Genomic DNA, 19,216 nt, shown 5'->3' with positions numbered 1-19,216 from the left:
TAGCTGCCCTACATTTGACATATATAACGGATTACAGAAATATCAGAAATAGGAGCAGGAGGAGGCCATAAGGCTCTTTGAGCCTTCTCTGCCATTCATTATGATCATGGCTGGTCATCCAACTCAATAGCCTAATCCCGCTTTCCCCCAATATCCTTTGATCCCCTTCGCCCTAGGTGCTATATCTAACTACTTCTTGAAAACATACAATGTTTTGGCCTTAACTACTTCCTGTGTTAATGAATTCCACAGGCTCACTACTCTCTGGGTGAGGATATTTCTGTCCTAAAGGGCCTATCCCGTATCCTCAGATTGTGGCACATGGTTCTGGACATATTCACCACTGGAGACATCCTCCCTGCATCTATCCTATCTAGTCCTATTAGAATTTTATAGGTTTCTGTGAGATTCCCCCCTCATTCCTCTGAACTCCAGCGAATGTAGTCTTAATCGATTCAATCTCACCTCATATGTTAGTCCAGCCATCCCAGGAATCAGTCTGGAAAATCTTCGCTGCACTCCCTCTGGAGAAAGAACGTCCTTCCTCCGATAAGGAGACCAAAACTGCATGCACTATTCCAGATTTGACCTCACCAAGGCCCTGTATAATTGCACCAAGACATCCCTACTCCTGTACTCGAATCCTCTCGCAGTGAAGGCCAGTTCAAGGCAATAAAAGACATCAAAGGCACTAAAAACTGTTTGTAATAAATTTAACGAGAAATTGTTTACCAAAATAAGAATGTAAAACTTGTCACACTTGCAGTACTTGAGAGTGGAGATGGACTGCAATCAGGAATTAAACCGTAGCAACAAGGAACTCCCATGTGCAAACAGCGGTAGACACACACATGCACAGTACTCACTTTCTACTGCAGGAAATGCTTCCGATGCATTTGTTTCGTAACTTTATTTGGACATTTTTTTTATTTTAAAAATTGTAGGTAAGTAAACACTTGGGCCTGCAGTGGGTGAACTGATGTGCAAAGACATTTGTGCAGATAAGGGAATTTCCAAAAGATGAAGTTATGAATGGAAGGACTTTACGCAAAGAGAGGGTCAAAAAGAAAGGGATGATGAATATTATTTTAAAATTGAAACCCGAACAGAGGCTGAAATGTCCCCTTTCAGTTTAACATGTAGGATGCTTTCTGATTCTGATTTCTGGATTTCAGGGCCAATTATGTAACTTGCAGTGATCTGAAAAATTGGATGAAATGTAGTTTTTCTTCACGTGAAAATTAATTTCTAATTTCTCTTCACAGTGGCTGAGCATGTAGAGTCAATTGATAACCCATTGCATGAAGCTGCCAAACGCGGTAAGTAATGTTTATAGAAGTAAATGATAAGTGTAAGCTGATATTTCTTTTTTTTTTTTTATAAATGTTTTTATTCAGTTTTCGTATTTTATATTGAACAAATTACAAATTGTTAGGAGAGAGAAACAAAAAAAAACAAAAAAAAAACAAACAAAAACAAACACAAACACGCAAAAATTAACATACATATTTACAGGTAAGCATCTTCGTAGTAGTAACTGCGCCCCCCCCCCCCCCCCCTCAACATGTTTATTTAGCTTGGTTTTGGGCCTTAGCTAGCCATCGAACCCCCGGAACGAACCTGTAGCCCCCCCCCCCCCCCCCCCCCCCCCCCCCCCCCTCCCGCTACCTTCCCCCGACTATTCTTCCTCTTGTACATTGGCCACAAATAGGTCCCGGAACAGTTGCATGAATGGCTCCCACGTTCTGTGGAAGCCGTCGTCCGACCCTCGGATGGCAAATTTGATTTTCTCCATTTGGAGAGATTCCGAGAGGTCGGACAGCCAGTCCGCAGCTCTGGGCGGTGCTGCTGACCGCCAGCCAAACAGGATTCTACGGCGGGCGATCAGGGAGGCAAAGGCAAGGGCATCCGCCCTCCTCCCCAGGAATAGATCTGGCTGTTCTGAAACCCCGAAGACCGCCACTATCGGGCATGGCTCCACCCTCACTCCCACCACTTTGGACATTACCTCGAAGAAGGCTGTCCAGTACTCCACGAGTCTGGGGCAAGACCAGAACATGTGGGCGTGGTTGGCCGGGCCTCTTTGGCACCGTTCACATCTGTCTTCCACCTCCGGGAAGAACCTACTCATACGGGTTCTTGTTAAGTGGGCTCTATGTACCACTTTTAGTTGCGTCAGGCTGAGCCTTGCGCACGTGGAGGTGGAGTTGACCCTATGCAGTGCTTCGCTCCAGAGTCCCCACCCGATCTCCATCCCCAGGTCATCCTCCCATTTCCTCCTTGTTGCGTCCAGTACGGTGTCGTCCCTATCTACCAGTCGGTCATACATGTCACTACAGTTCCCTTTCTCTAGGATACTTGCGTCCAGTAGGTCTTCCAGTAGTGTCTGTCGTGGCGGTTGTGGGTACGTCCTTGTCTCCTTTCGTAGGAAGTTTTTGAGCTGCAGGTACCGTAGCTCGTTCCCCCCAGCTAGCTGAAATTTCTCTGTCAGTTCGTCCAGTGTTGCGATCCTGTCGTCCGTGTATAGGTCCCTGACTGTCAGTGTCCCCCCGTCCTGCCTCCACCTTTTGAAGGTGGCGTCGGTCAGTGCTGGTTTGAACCTATGGTTGTTGCAGATGGGAGCCCTGTTCGACATTTTGGTCAGGCCAAGTTGCTGCCGCAGTTGGTTCCAGGATTGGAGGGTGGCTGTCACCACTGGGCTGCTGGAGTGTTTTTTGGGTGGGGATGGGAGTGCTGCCGTGGCGAGGGCCCGGAGGGAGGTTCCCATGCAGGAGGCCTCCTCCGCACGCACCCACTCAGCTTCTGGCTCCTGGATCCATCCCCTTACTCGCTCGGCTGTTGCTGCCCAGTGGTAGAATTGTAGATTCGGGAGGGCTAACCCTCCCCTGGTTTTTGTTTTTTGTAAGACCTTCTTTGGGATCCTAGCATTTTTACCCCCCCATACGAACGCCATGATGAGTTTGTCCAGCGCTTTGAAAAAGGCCTTGGGGATGTAGATCGGAATGGATCTAAACAGGAAGAGGAACCTGGGCAGTACGTTCATTTTGATCGTCTGAACTCTCCCCGCGAGGGAGAGCGGGAGTGTGTTCCATCTTTGCAGGTCCTTTTTAACTTCCTCCGTCAGGCTGGTGAGGTTCCATTTGTGGATCCCTTTCCAGTCATGGGCTATTTGGATCCCCAGGTAGCGGAATTTATGTCGGGCTTGTTTGAACGGCAGCCCCTTTAGTGCTGCCCCCCCCCCCCCCCCCCCCCCCCCCCCCCCCCCTTGCGGGTGTAATGGGAAGATCTCACTTTTGCTCATGTTGAGTTTGTAGCCCGAGAAGGCTCCAAACTCTTTCAGGAGCGCGATGATTCCGTCCATGCTGCTTTGTGGGTCCGAGATATAGAGGAGCAGATCATCCGCATAGAGTGAGACTCTGTGCTCTCTACCTCCCCTTCGGATCCCCCTCCAATTTTTTGCTGCCCTGAGCGCGATTGCTAGCGGTTCGATTGCTAGTGCGAACAGCAGCGGGGACAGTGGGCATCCTTGTCTGGTGCCCCTGTGCAGCTGGAAGTATTGGGAGTTGGTATTGTTGGTCTGTACACTCGCCATGGGAGCGTTGTACAGGAGCTTTACCCAAGCGGTGAACCCTAAGCTGATATTTCTAACAGCTTGAGCCATAATCCATGAATTACTTGGTGCAATACCTGAAACACAGTTAGAGAGAAAAATTTATAATTCAATTGTTGTCACTGAAACAGTTGCAATTTGACTAGAATTATTTCAAGGCAAGAAAGTTTTTTTAAAAATAAATTTGGCATACCCAATTCATTTTTTCCAATTTAAGGGGCAATTTAGCATGGCCAATCCACCTACCCAGCACGTTTTTAGGTTGTGGGGGCAAAACCCAGGCAAACACTGGGAGAATTTACAAACCCCACGGGCAGTGACCCCAGAGCCGGGATCGAACCTGGGACCTCAGCGCCGTGAGGCGGCAATGCTACTCACTGCGCCACCCTGCTGCCCCTCAAGGCAAGAACGTTGATGCTCTTGAAACAATATGAACTCAAGTTCCACACCAAAGACTGGCACACATAACCAGTGTAGACACTTCAGTGCAGGACTAAAGGTATGATGCACTTTTGGAGGTGCCAATTTTCCGATGAGATTAGCATCTTCTGATTTCTCAGGTGGACATAAAAAATCCCTTGGCTCTTATCAGAGATGAGCGGCAGAGGTCTTTGTTTCCTGGCTAGCATTTATTCCTGAATTCTAAATTGATTATCTGCTTTATTTTATTGCTTTGTGGGAACGCGCTGTGTAAAAATGACTACCACATTTCCCTGCAGTATAACAATGATTACAGTTAAGTCCTTAATTGGCTCTGAATCTCTTTAGGATATCCTGGGGACATGAAAAGTACTAGGTAGGTGCAAGGTCAGTCATTTTGCTTTAGGATTTGACATTACGTGGAATGTAATAAATAGCTTTGCAAGGTTGCAACTGTTTTAATAAATGTTTCTGGCACATACTTTTTAAACTTGCCCAGAATGGACTTGGAGTGCTCTGATTTGTGGAGATTCCAATTTGGAGCCAGGTAATATGATGATGATATTGACTGCTGGAACTATGATTGGAGCTGGCAGAATCAGCTTGGTATGAACTCCTGGATAATGTTGAGAAGAGAACTCACAATTGTAGAATGGTTGCAGCATAGCAGGAGGTCATTCAGCTCATCGTATCCATGCCAGTTCTCTGAAAGAACAACTTAACTCGTCTCATTCCCCTATGTTCCGCCAAATATTTTCACTCCAGTACTTATTCAATTCCTCTAGAAAGCCTCAATTGAACCTGCTTCCACTATCGGGCATTGCATTCCAGATTGTAACCATTGACTGTAAAATCAAATTTCTTCAGGCCACCGTTATTTTTTTTTGGTGCAACACCTTAAGTATGTGTCCACCACTGGACACGACAAGGAGGAAATGGGAGGAAGACTTGCAGTTCAAAATAGGGTGGGGATTCTGGAGCGAAGCACTGCACAAGGTCAACTCTACCTCCACATGTGCTAAAAGTGGTACAGAGAGCCCACTTGACCAGAACCTAAATGAGCAGGTTCTTCCCAGAGGTGGAGGATAGATGTGAATGGTGCCAAGGAGGCCCGACCAACTATGCCCACATGTTCTGGTCTTGCCCCAGACTTGTTGGGTACTGGATGTTCTTCGAGGCAATGTCCAAAGTGGTGGGGATGAGGGTGGAGCCATGCCTGAAAGTGGCGGTTTTTGGGGCATCAGACCAGCCAGATCTATTCCTGGGGAGGACGGCGGATGTCCTTGCCTTTGCCTCCCTGATTGCCCGCCGTAGAATCCTGCTTGGCTGGCGGTCAGTAGCACCACCTAAAGCTGCAGACTGGCTGTCCGACCTACCGGAATTTCTCCAAATCAAATTTGCCATCCTTGGGTCGGAAGAGGGCTTCCACAAAACATGGGGGCCATTCACCCGACAGTTCTCAGTTTGTGGGCAACACATAAATAAATATGTAGCCAGGGATAACTAGCCAGGACAAGACAAAAAGAGAAAAGCGAGAGAGAACCCTGGCGGGGGGGGGGAGCAAAGTGAGGTGGGGGGTGGGAATGGAGGTGGGGGAGAGAACAAAAAAGGGAAACCAGAAGAAGGGAACAGATAAGAGAACAAAAAACGGTGAGTGGGGCGGGGGAGCTCGGGGAAGCCGACAGTGGCAGCAACCACAGCACAGCGAGAGAACGCAAAGAAAACAGGAAGGGGAAACGAGCAATGCAGATGCCGAGGCAACTGCACAAAGAATGTAAAAAGCATTAGGGGGCACCACCCAGATGCCCCCTCTACCCCAGTTAGATGATCGGTAAAATGAAAGGATATAAGAGAGGGGAGAAAAGACCCCTCTTGTCCGGTTCTATTTCCTTGAGCCTATGTGTTTTGCTTTGCAAGGTAATACCTGTATCCATAACTTGTACAAAACTGTATTTTAAAACATTTATAAGAAAAAAAGGAAGTGCATCAGTGGGAGGTGAACAGGGGGAGGAGGATTAGGGAGAGGGACGCTGGGGAGGGTAAGGGAGGATTTACGCTGAGTCAGATGGCGACAGACTGTAAATAGAGAAACCTAAGAAAAAGCCTTTTGTACAATACAATAAATGAAAACGAACGGCAATGTACAGAATTTTGAAAATGCCAATAAAAAGATATTTTTTAAAGTATTTGTCCACCATTGGAAGTTTATCTCTCATTACCCTGTTTAGACCACATACGATTTTGAAAATCTCCATCAAATCTCCTTTTCATCTTCTCTGAGGAGAGCACGCCCAATAAATCCAGTTAAACCAATCTATCCGCATAACTAAAGTTCCTTATTCCTGGGATAATTCTTGTGAATTTTTCCATATCTTTTCTAAAGCCTTCACATCTTTGCCGAGGAGTGTTGCCCAGAGTTGGGCACTGCTCCATTTGAGGCCGAAGAGCCTGCTTTATTTGATGATAGAGGTTATTCACAACCACCTTATTTTTGTACCAGGTGCCTCCATTTAAAAAAAAGTCTGGGATCCAGTTTGCCTTTTCATTCACTTTGTCAAGTTGCCCTGAACCTTTGATCTCTCTATTTCTGCAATCACTTTAGATTTATACCTTTTTTTATGCTGCATCTTTTCATTCATCCTACCAAGATGTATCACTTCACAATTTTGTGCATTAAATTTCATCTGTGACATTTCTGCTCAGTCCACCAGCCTGTCATGTCCACTTGAAGTCTATCGGTATCCTCCTCACGATATCCAAGTTTTGTGTCATCTGCAAATTTTGAAATTATGCCCCGTGAACCCATTTCCAGGTTATCAATATAACACAAGTGGTCCTCGTAGTGACCTCGGGAAATCCATTGTGCATCTTCCTCCAGTCCAAAAACCAATTGTTCACCACTACTCTTGGATTCTTGTCTCACAACAAATTTCATATTAATGTTGCTACTGTCCCTTTTATTGCATGGACTTCAACTTATGTATTATGTAGCATATTAACCACTTTTGGAAGTCCAAATATGGGAGGGTGTGACAGTGAGGATGATACCAATCAACTGCCACAGGATATATCTAGGCTACAGAATGAGTAGACAGGTGTAACTTAATACAGAGGAGTGTGGGGTGATGCATTTTTCTTAATTCTTCCATCGGATGTAGACATCGCTGGCAAGGCCGGTATTTGTTGCTCATTAATTGCCCTTTATAAGATGGTGGTGAGCCTTCTTGAAACACTGGAATCCATCTGGCACAGTTAAAGTGCTTTTAGTAAGGAAATTTGAAGATTTTGTTCCAGTGACAGTGTAGGAACGGAAAGATTGGGTGGGATTCTCCCACACTTGGCACGCTGGCGCCAAGAACGGCGCAAACCACTCTGCCGTCGAGCCACCCGGAAGTTGCGGAATCCTCCGCACTTCTGGGGGCTAGGCCAACGTGGCGTCGTACCAACCGGCGCCGAAGGGCCGCTGTGGTCCCGCGCATGCGTAGGACTGCTGGCGTGTTCTCGCGCATGCACAGGGGTTTCATCTCCGCGCCGGCCATGGCGGAGCCTTACAGAGGCCGGAGCGGGAGAAATGAGTGCCCCCACAGCACAGGCCCGCCCGCAGATCGGTGGACCCCGATTATGGGCCAGGCCACCGTGTTTCCTTCGGCAGCCAGCAGCGGGGCGGGATTCACCCCGCCCCCTGGGAATTCTCCGACCTAGTGGGGTTTGGAGAATCCCGCCCAATTGTTCCAAATTAGGATGGTGTGTGGCTTGGAGGGGAACCTGTGATGAGGTTCCCATGCACCTGCTGCCTTGTCCTCCTTTGTGGTAGCAGTTGTGGATTTAAAAGCAGATATCAAAATAATACTTTTTTTGAGGCTATTCTTGAAATTTTCTAGGGGACTGCCTTGTTTTTTTTGTGGGCTACTGTTTGATTTTCACAGATTCCTTATTCATTCTCTTTAACTTATTTATTGTGTAATGCAGTCTCGTGGTATCATTTCCTTCTGTAGTTCCTAAGAAAAGTCCCATTTGGTTCAAGAAGTTAACTCTGTTTATCTCTTCAGAATTGCTGCTAAACCAGCTGAGTATTTCTAGTACTTCTCTTTTCAGTATATGCAGTATTTTGTTTCAATCATTACCGTTTATATTTGTATTGAATTTTTTTAGGAGTTCCTTCTTTAGGTAGGTATGGTAAAACATGTACCAAAGTATGTGCGTGTGGTTAAGAAGAAAGAGATGCCCTTACATTACACCCGCACACACGGTTTGCAGTGGGCACCGTTCTTCTTAACTCTAACCAATTAGATTCTGTCTTTGACCCATTTGGGACATTTTCTCTCCCCAGCACTGTAATTTTCTCCACGTCCAATACTGCCACCCCATTTCTATCTTTTTTTCCTGACCTTTCCTGAACACTTTGGACTGAGATGGGTGTGCTGGAAAAATAGAGGAAGCTGTATTAGGGCGGTTCTCTGACACATGCCCACTGTCAGTAAACTTTTAAAGAAGCTGCCTGGGAAGTGGACCAACTGACCACTCCACAGAACCAATTAACGTAGTTAAACCCCCAGGAGTTACATTTATAGTTGTGAATTTGACACAAAATCTACTGAAGTGAAATACAGGGGCAGCACGGTAGCATGGTGGTTAGCATAAATGCTTCACAGCTCCAGGGTCCCAGGTTCAGTTTCCGGCTGGGTCACTGTCTCTGCGGAGTCTGCACGTCCTCCCCGTGTGTGCGTGGGTTTCCTCCGGGTGCTCCGGTTTCCTCCCACAGTCCAAAGATGTGCAGGTTAGGTGGATTGGCCATGATAAATTGCCCGTAGTGTCCTAAAAAGTAAGGTTAGGGGGGGGGGGGGGGGGGGGGGGGGGGGGGGTTGTTGGGTTACGGGTATAGGGTGGTTACGTGGGTTTGAGTAGGGTGAGCATTGCTCGGCAAAACATCGAGGGCCGAAGGGCCTGTCCTGTGCTGTACTGTTCTATGTTCTACAGCACCAGATATAGTGGGTGATCTTTAGGCTTACTAATCCGTTCCTTTGCTCAGCCCAACAGCTTTTCAACAAAACTCTTGGCAGCTAAAATGGTTATTCATTTAGGCAAATTAACTTTTTGCATTGTTTCTGCAGCTGCGAGGATGTAGAAGCCACCACCTCAAACTGCTGGCTGATTTATTACATTCTATACTTGCTGTTAAAACTGGTGAGCCTTCCAAAAAAAACTTTACTCGTGTCAATTTTTCAGGGAATGAAAGCTGGTTGAAAGAATGTTTAGACAACAGAGTTGCAGTGAACGCTCTCGACAAAGCTGGAAACACAGCTCTCTATTGGGCATGCCATGGAGGACACATAGGTAAGACTCTGTTACTGCCGATTAGAGCTCAGAATTATAGAAGGTATTTTGTTTTTAACTTGGAAGGTGTTCAGGATTTGCATGTTTGAAAATTACCTTTGTTGCTAAGCATAAAATCATGTTTGGCTCATTGTTTACCTGTCAACATTCACAACCTTGCACATTGTAGGCTATGTTTTTATGTATGTTTGAATTTATTTTCAATTGAAAAATAAATGGTATACAAATAAAATGCAAAGCTGCTTAGAATTCTATATTTTAACCAATGCCACCAATAACATTCCGTTATTTGTGGGATTGTGCAGCTTGCAAAATGATTATCATTTAATGGACAAGGATTTAAACAAAAAATATATGTCAAGTAACTGTAGTCATAGTTTTAACTCTATTTAGTCCCAAACAATTATACTTAAACAATATATGGTTCTAGAGAATTATAAAAAGAAGAGGGCAGCACGGTAGCATGGTGGTCAGCATAAATGCTTCACAGCTCCAGGGTCCCAGGTTCGATTCCCGGCTGGGTCACTGTCTGTGCGGAGTCTGCACGTCCTCCCCGTATGTGCGTGGGTTTCCTCCGGGTGCTCCGGTTTCCTACCACAGTCCAAATATGTGTGGGTTAGGTGGATTGGCCATGCTAAATTGCCCGTAGTGTCCTTAAAAAAAAAGTAAGGTTAAGGGGGGGTTGTTGGGTTACGGGTATAGGGTGGATACGTGGGTTTGAGTAGGGTGATCATTGCTCGGCACAACATCGAGGGCCGAAGGGCCTGTTTTGTGCTGTACTGTTCTATGTTCTATAACTTCTTTGCTTGACTATTGTGTTCCATAAATCTTTCCTGCCAGGTTTCCCAAGCCCTGGGACTGGTCAACTTGTTTAAAAATAAACCATGTAAAGTAAAGGCATATAGCGTCCTGGTAGTAGTAATCTTTATTATTGTCACCAGTAGGCTTACATTAACACTGCAATGAAGTTACTGTGTAAATCCCCTAGTCGCCACACTCCGGTGCCTGTTCAGGTACACTGAGGGAGAATTCAGAATGTCCAATTCACAGAACAAGCACGTCTTTCGGGACTTGTGGGAGGAAACTGGAGCGCCCGGAGGAAACCCACGCAGACACTGGGAGAACGTGCAGACTTCGCACAGACAGTGATCCAAGCCAGGAATCGAACCTGGTTCCCTGGTGCTGTGAAGTAACAGTGGCTAGCCACTGTGCTACCATGCCACCCTCTAGGTTGGTGCTTGTGCCTTGTCCCACTGCAGTTAAACCAGGAATTGGGCTGGTTCAACTTTCACAATTTCACCTTTGCCTCACCCCAAGCGAATAACAGGGGGTTAAAATTGCCTCCAATATCTCTCGCGTTGATGCATCTTCAATTTAAACAAAAACCAGCTGTGATGTATAATGCGATTAGTTTTTTTTTGTTAACCTCCTTTGATCTAAAATGAAACTGATAAAAATAAACATTTATCGTCTGCTTTTAGAACAGTGGCCCAGCTTTTCCAGTCAGTAGTGAAATAACAGTGCTTGCTGTTCAGCTCACTGGCAACTGTCTGCTGCAATTTTGCAGGATTTATGGAGGACACTTGCTGTAATCCAGCATTTGATCAAGTGTGGCACCCTTTACAGGGGATCTGTGAGCAAGTCAAAAACTGCATGATTTTTCAAGATTGAAGGTTGACAGAGCTTAAACCAGGAAGTATAAAACAGGGACAATAGAAATGACATTTAAATCACGTGCAGAATGATTTATTTATTTATTTGTTCATGGGCTTCGTTGATTAACTGAGCATTTACCGTTCATCTCAAATTGCCTTTGAGAATGTGGTGGTGAGCCGTTGCCTGGATATGTTGCAGTCCATGTGGTGTAGGAACATCCACATTGCTGTTCAGGAGGAAGTTCCAGGATTTTGAACCTGCAACAGTGAAGAAAAGGCAATATAGTTATAGATCAGGATTATATGACTCGAAGCGGGACTTACAGGTGGTGATCTCCCCAAGCGCCTGCTGCACTTGTTCTTCTTGGGATTGAGTTTGTGGGTTTGGATAGTGCTGTTGAAGGATCTTGGTGAGTTGCTGCAGTTCATCTTATAGTACACACTGCTGCCTCTGTGTTGGTGGTGGATGGGGTGCCAATCAAGCAGTCTGCCTTGTCCTATTGAGTGCTGTTGGAGCTGCACTCATCCAGCCAAGTGCAGAATATTTCATCACACTCCTGACTTGCGCCTTGTATATCGTAAACAGGCTTTGGGAAGTCAGGAGGTGAGTTGCGCTCTGCAGAATTCCGAGCCTTTAACGTGTTCTTGTAGTTATAGTATTTATATGATTGGCTGGTTTTGTTCAGTCTTTGGTCATTGGAAAATCTAGAGATGTTGATATGGGGGAGTCAGCAATGGTAATGTCAATGAATGTCACGGGGAGATGGTTGGATTCTCTTGTTAGACATGGCACCTTCCTTTGATCCAGAGTAGACTGATGGGGTGGTAATTGGCCATCTTGAATTTATCCTGCTTATTGTGGATGAGATTAGGAAATACAGATGGGATTAAGGGAGAGTGATGAACGTCACAGGGAGGGGCAAATCATTAGTTGGCTATAAATCTTCCAAACTAATTCTTTAGAGGAAATGAACCTCTGTGGGATCAGAAAACGTGTTCCACAATGTTTATTACTTAGTTGCTGTCATAACTCATTCCTAGAATGCATAAACCCTAACCTTTTTAGCACCTTTATGAGAAGACTAACGGGAAAGTCCAAGACACTGCATTAATCTATCCAATCAAATGCACCTTCAAGACCTGCAGTAATGTACTCTGTGAAGGAGCAGGCTACCATGATCAGCAACTTCTGTATCTCTGCACTTAACTGCACATGCCTGAATGCCAGAAGTTAATGTCTCATTTGCTTGTTACAACTGTACTCACTGCAGTTATGGCAGAATCTGACCCAATATATTTTTAAATAGAGGCACACATATACAAATGTCAACATTTTAAAAAAATAAGCGCAGGGAGATGCATATTATTTTATCGCTGAAGGTTAATCAAATTGGAGCCAATTTTAATGTGCAGGTATAAGTAACCTTGAGGGTTCAATCCCTTTACCTTTTTTAGATTGTCTTGAAAGCGTAAAAGGCACTTGTCATCACTTCACCAGGCATGTTTGGAAAAATTGGCAAACAGGTCAACTGACTAGGAATGAAATATCATTAAACATGAATTGCATAAAATAGAAGATACATATATTCCTGTTATTTTCAGAATTTTGCTTTAATTTTTGAAATCCTTTTGTGAAAAAGTAATTATTGTTTTGGGAGCATATGTTACTGCAATTATATAAAAAATGTGTGGGGGCAGGAAAAGCTGAATAGTTGAGATGTTAATGAGCTAAATATTTCCTCATAGGCTGTAATTAATTAGGTTAACCTTGGCAGCAGATTAAATAGTATTATACCTGAGCCAGACAGATTTTTGTAATCTTACTGGTTGAGCCGAACCCAGCTAGAATATAAGGGTGTGTTAGCTGAATTCTTAATAATGGTAAGATTGAGCAGAGTCAACGTGGGATTTATGAAAGGGAAATCGTGTTTGATAACCTGCTGGAGCTTTTTTGTGGGTGGAGCTAGCAGAAAAATGAGGAGGAACTAGTGGATTTGGTGTATTTGGATTTTCAGAAAGCTTTAGATAAGGTCCCACATAAGAGGTTGGTGAACAAAATTAAATCACATGAAATTGGGGGTACTATACTGGTGTGGGTTGAGAATTGCTTAATGGACAGAAAATGGTCGAAATAAATGTCTTTCTCAGGAGGGCATGCTATGACTGGTGGGGCGCAGTAAGGATCAGTATTTGGGCTCCAGCTATTCACAATCTATCAATGGTTTGGATGTGGGGACAAAATGTAATATTTCCAAGTTTGCTGATAACACAAAACTAGGTAGCAATGAATTGTGATGGATGTCAAGAGGGTTCCAGGGAATTTGGGCAGGCTGAGTGGGTAAGCATGTGATGGGTGGAATTTTTGGGGGAAATATTATAATTGAACATTTTTAAATTTATATACAAAAACACGACAGAAGAACAGCCAGGCAGCTGCCTCACGGCGCCGGTGAGCCAGGTTCGGTCCCGGCCCCGGGTCACTGTCCGTGTGGAGTTTGCACATTTGCTCCATGTCTGTGTGGGTCTCACCCCACAACCGATGTGCAGGGTAGGTGCCCTTTAATTGGGAAAAAAATGAAGTGGGTACTCTAACTTTATTTAAAAGAAAACAGGGAGAACCTCCCAGCCCACCCCCCCCAGACAGTTGACAGTGGTCAAGTCTTTAAAATACATAACAAATGGTTGCCATGTTAAATAGAATCTCCCAATCGACCCTCTCAGCATGCACTTAACTTTCTCCAAATACAAATTACAAATTCCAGGAGGCACCCCAGCCACACCGAGGCACTTGGTGGAAAAGCTGACTTCCACTCCAGCGAAGGCTAAAACCTCTGCCCCCGCTCTCACCTACAGCAGCACTGATGCCCTGAATATGGCCTCTAGAGGACCCGGCTCCAGCCCCCTATCTAAGATTGCTGACAAGGTGCTGAAAAATGAACCCCAAAAGTTCGCCAGCTTAGGACATGCCCAGAACACGTATATACATGATTCGTTTGACCCCTCCCACACCGCTCGCACTTTCTATCCCTGATCTTAGATTAGGATAAATGGTCATCACAACATCGTGGGCTGGAGGGCCTGTATTGTGCTGTACTGTTCTATGTTCAAACACCCAACTCATCTTTGCCCTTATTAAGTGTGCCCAATGTGACAGATAGAATAGGATGTGGAAAAAAATGTGAAGTTGCCTATTTTGGTAGGTGAAACAAAGGCAGTGTATTTCTTTCTTGGTGATGGTTGGGAAGCATTGATGTTCGAAGGGACCTGGTGTACTTGTTCCTAAGTTGCTGAAAGCTAACATACAGATGCAGCAAGCAATTAGGAAGGCAAATGGTACATTGACCTTGCAAGAGGATTTGAGTACAGGAGTAAACATGGCTTGGTGCAGTTGTACAGAGCCTTGGTGAGACTGGAGCTGGAGTATGCATTCAGTTTTGATTTCAAGAGAGGAAGTGCATCAGTGATTCACCATACTGGTCCCTGGCATTGAAGGATTGTCCTATTGATGAGATTGAGGAAACCGCCTGGATTCCCTGGAATTTAAGAGAACTGAGGCGATCGCATTGAATAATACAACATTCTTAGAGGGCTCGGCTGGAGATGCAGGAAGGATGTTTCCTCTGGCTGGGGTCTAAAGTCAGAGAATGCAGTCTCCGAATAAGAGACTGGTTATTTAGGACCAACATGAGGAATTTGTTCATTTGGAGGGTGGTAACACTTTGGGATTAGTTATCCCAGAGGCTGTAGAGGCTCAATCATTGGGTGTGCTCAAGACAGTGATTGATAAATTTCATGATAATGAAGACATCAAGGGATTGGGAGGAAAATAGCATTGAGATGGAAGATCGTCCATGAGTGGCAGAGTGGGCTCGAGAGGCCAAATGACCTGCTCCTGTTCCTATTTCTGAAGTTCCTATGTTAGTAGGACCTGGAGAGGTAGACTTGGAATTTTAGTCTGAACATCTTGCTACTCAGCATTGTATAATCTCAGAACACACAGGCTAAAGATTAGATCGCACCAAGTAGATAAGGAGTGGAAAAGTGTCTAATGTTCAATGAAGGTAAACTGCACTTTTAGCTACCTGAACTAATTCCTATCCAAATTCAAATCTTGGTTCTGTTGTTTACTATTAAGCTTTTTGGGCTGAAGTTCAAAGTCCCGGTGATGATTTTTGCCTGTGTTTTTGTCAACTGTGATTTAAAATTTGACTTTTTAAATCTAGGTGTAGTGAAAATTCTGCTTTCCCAACCAAGCATCGAATTAAATCAACAGGTAAGACAATTAGACTCTATTTAGTTTTTGATTTATAACTGGAGGTCAGAAATATTCTACAGGGCAGCACGGTGGCACAGTGGTTAGCATTGTTGCCTACGGCGCTGAGGACCCGGGTTCGAATCCCGGCTCTGGGTCACTGTCCGTGTGGAGTTTGCACATTCTCCCCGTGTCTGCGTGGGTTTCGCCCCCACAACCCAAAAGATGTGCAGGGTAGGGGGATTGGCCACACTAAATTGCCCCTTAATTGGAAAAAATAATTGGGTATGCTAAATTTACAAAAAAAGAAAAAAAAAAAAGAAATATTCTACAGTGTTTTTGATCAGACTAGATCAACAGTTTCTGCAGGAATTTTTAACAAGAGCATTTTGGAGTTGAACGACAACTGAATCACAAACCTCTTACTGTATCTTGCATATTTCAATTTCTCAATTCAATAGGAACATGAATAATTGAGGGTGCCCGATTGGAAATATGCATTATTACATTTTAAGCTTGATTTGGAAGTGTGACTTCATGACCATAGAGTAAATTGAGCAGAGCTGTTGAGGTACTACTGTTTTGAATGGATAGAGTTCAGCCCCAAGGTCAGTATGATGTGATTTAGGCCCATTCCTAGTTTCCAGGGACATGTCTTTCATCTCTGATACAAAAAGAAGCCTTTGCAGTGACTTTGTTTGTATTTTTAAACAGACAATGTAAGCAGTCTTTAATCTCTCATAGTTTTCTTCGCAATATATAATGTTCTTTGATGACCAGAATAAAAAGTAACAGGGAAAAGTCCATTTTTAAGAAGAGGGGAGACAAATGAATAACAAAATAGGAATGTTACCAGGAATGTTACCACTAATTTAATGTCCTATCTAAAAGCAATTGCTGATATTGGGTAGTTACACTTCGATGTTTAAGGAAGAGCTACTTTTCTCAGTGTTTCCAAATGGCAGCACTGTGATGGCTTCCAACGTGCTAGTAATGTTGCTGTGATGATAGGATTATTATATTTTCTGCAGAGCGGTTGCAACATGATCATGAGATTGTCAAATATATACACTAGTGTAAATTTGAGATTCTATTTGTATTTACACAGAATAAACTGGGAGACACTGTCGCACATGCTGCTGCATGGAAAGGTTATGAAGATATTTTAGAGCTGTTGCTTGTGAAAGGTAAATCTCCGTCAAATTATCTTCAAGTACAAATGTTTTAATTTCTTGTCTTTAATCCATCTCCTCCTACCACAAATTAACTTTTGTCTACTTTTTCTCATCAGTAGAATGAATTTGCACATCTCTATAGTTACTCTGAATGCTGTCCTTTGGTTTACTTGTCAACTGATCAATCTGAACAGTTTAGGAGTGGATCGTCCCAGTTTCCTTCAAATAATAACATACAAATGAATCTAATATTTTTTTTGGGAATGAAATGATAACTAAAAAGCATTTCCTTTGAATATTTGTTCATCACAATCCATGTTTCTCCTTTGTACTCTCTGGTCCCATTTCCAGAAACAGCTGAACTGATTTTTTATCTAGATGAATACCTAAAACACGAGTTCAGCAGAGTAGGAGAAGAAATGAGCTCAGCTTTCTGCCTTTTAAGGGTTATTTGGGGGACTTCCAATGGCATGATGTAAGGGGACGGTGTGCACGAGGTGACTCCTGCTGAAAAGCTGATCTTTTTCCCCCTTTTGCTGGTGCCAAGACCTTTTACTTCTCGAGAACTCTTGTAATTTAGCGGAATAGAGTTCCCCCTTTTCTGAGATTCCCAGGAGAGACAAAACCATAATAAATTGAAGTCTTAAATCTGGCGACTGATTCTGAAGCCTCTCCGAGATCTTGGAGGTAAGATGGTGGAGGTGGATTCTTCCTCTCTGACCACTCCATTAATGGTAAAGGTTCTCGCCATATTGGCATTCGAGCTAGACAAACGCCATCAAAGCTTGGCGGTGGACCTTAAAAGATCAATTGAAGAAGCCTTGGACACCATTCGTTTGGCTCTTGAAAGCACAAATAAGACCGTTGAGGGTCATGGAGCTACAATTAAGAGCATGGAGGCGGCATTATCAGATCATCTCTCTGGTGACTGATCTTGCTTCGATGATTGAAAATGAAAATCATTAAAAGCCAAACTGAATGACCTAGAAAATAGATCCAGGAGGCAGAACATTCGTACAGTTGGGTTGTCGGAGGGGACTGTGCACCACACCCCTACTGAATTTTTCTCGGGCATATATTACAAGACAGATGAGGGGATTTTTGCATCCCTCCCCAGAATTAGACTGGGTTCATTGCTCATTTTTGACTGAAGCCTCGTTCTGGAGATCCACCTTGTGTGGTGATCATAAGGTTTCATAGTTTTAAAAGAAATGCAACAGGTGCTTCGATAGCCATGGGAACATTGTGATCTCCAGAGAGAAGGCCACTCCATTAAACTATACCAAGATGTGTGTGGATCCAGCAAAGTTAATAGCTGCTTTTAACAGAGTGAAAGTCATCTTTTATAAGAATAGAGTCCAATTCAGAATGGTTGATCCAGCTCGCCTTCGAGTGACTGTTGGGGGAAGAAGACCGCATTTTTGACATGCCGTGGGATGCGTGCTCCTTTGTTCGAAAGCTCAAGTTGGAAGCTGTTTAATCTATTCTATGATTGTGAAGGCGGGCACTTTGCATTTCATGCATTTTCATATTCCGTGTTTGGATGTACTCGTAATGCCTTTGGTTAAATTTGAGAGATCTCTGCTACATATTTTTTGCCTCAACTTGGTGTTCCTTTTCTCTTTTCATTGTTGTTGGGCGCGATAATAAGCGCTAGTGTGGCATTTTAAGCTAGCATTGAATAAGGTCTTATTTTCCAGTTAGAACAAAAGAACAAAGAAAGGAACAGCACAGGAACAGGCCCATCGGCCCTCCAAGCTGCGCCGACCATGCTGCCTCTCTAAATTAAAATCTTGTACACTTCTGGAGTCCGTATCCCTCTATTCCCATACTATTCATGTATTTGTCAAGATGCCCCTTAAATGTCACTATCATCCCTGCCTCCACCTCTCCCGGCAACGAGTTCCAGGCACCCACTACCCTCTGTGTATCAAAAAAAAACTTGGCTTGTACATCTCTAAACCTTGCCCCTCGCACCTTAAACCTATGCCCCCTAGTAATTCTCCCCTATAACCTGGGAAAAGTCTCTGGCTATCCACTCTGTCTATGCCCCTCATCATTTTGTAGACCTCCTATCAGGTCGCCCCTCAACCTCCATCGTTCCAGTGAGAACAAGCCGAGTTTATTCAACCTCTCCTCATAGTTAATGCCCTCCATACCAGGCAACATCCTGGTAAATCTCTTCTGCACCCTCTCTAAAGCCTCCACATCCTTCTGGTAGTGTGGCAACCAGAATTGAACACTATATTCCAAGTGTAGCCTAACTAAGGTTCTATACAGCTACAACATGACTTGCCAATTTTTACACTCAATGCCCCGGCCAATGAAGGCAAGCATGCCGTATGCCTTCTTGACTACCTTCTCCACCTGTGTTGCCCTTTTCAGTGACCTGTAGACCTGTACATCTAGATCTCTCTGACTGTCAATACTCTTGAAGGTTCTACCATTCACTGTATATTCCCTAACTGTATTAGACCTTCCAAAATGCATTACCTCACATTTGTTGGCGATCTCCCTGACAACAAAGTTGTTAGTGGTAGGGGTTTCTGCTGCTCATTATAATAGTATTTAAGAATGAGTTTAGAGCTTGTATTTAGTTGTGTTTCGTTAACTGTAGGTTGTAGGATAAGGTATTGTTACTGTTTCAATATGGTATATTTGGGTGGGGAGGGGGAGAGGTAGGAGTTTGTGTTTGTGGCTGGCAGTGCCTTTGTCGAGTCATTTGATTTGGCTCGTTGGCCATCTTGGGTGGATCATTTTAATTTATCTT

At 44.2% G+C, this 19,216-nt stretch overlaps 1 protein-coding gene across 3 annotated transcripts in view; it reads left to right on the top strand.

Moving 5' to 3' along the window:
- ostf1 (osteoclast stimulating factor 1) overlaps positions 1 to 19,216 on the top strand; it is a 95,509-nt gene that overhangs the window by 44,976 nt on the left and 31,317 nt on the right. For all 3 annotated transcript variants that reach the window (XR_005461603.1, XM_038804935.1, XM_038804934.1), the window contains 4 exons: positions 1,266 to 1,319; positions 9,257 to 9,364; positions 15,243 to 15,292; positions 16,380 to 16,458. Coding sequence is in view for 2 of the 3 variants with exons in the window: in XM_038804935.1 (XP_038660863.1) it covers positions 1,266 to 1,319; positions 9,257 to 9,364; positions 15,243 to 15,292; positions 16,380 to 16,458 (291 nt within the window). In the remaining variant the exon portion in view is untranslated. The remainder of the gene's footprint in view (positions 1 to 1,265; positions 1,320 to 9,256; positions 9,365 to 15,242; positions 15,293 to 16,379; positions 16,459 to 19,216) is intronic.

The sequence above is a fragment of the Scyliorhinus canicula genome, chromosome 8 (assembly GCF_902713615.1).
Source record: "Scyliorhinus canicula chromosome 8, sScyCan1.1, whole genome shotgun sequence".
Lineage (NCBI taxonomy): Eukaryota > Metazoa > Chordata > Chondrichthyes > Carcharhiniformes > Scyliorhinidae > Scyliorhinus > Scyliorhinus canicula.
Note: the sequence above shows the minus strand (reverse complement) of the source record. Positions and strands in the feature narration are given on the sequence as shown.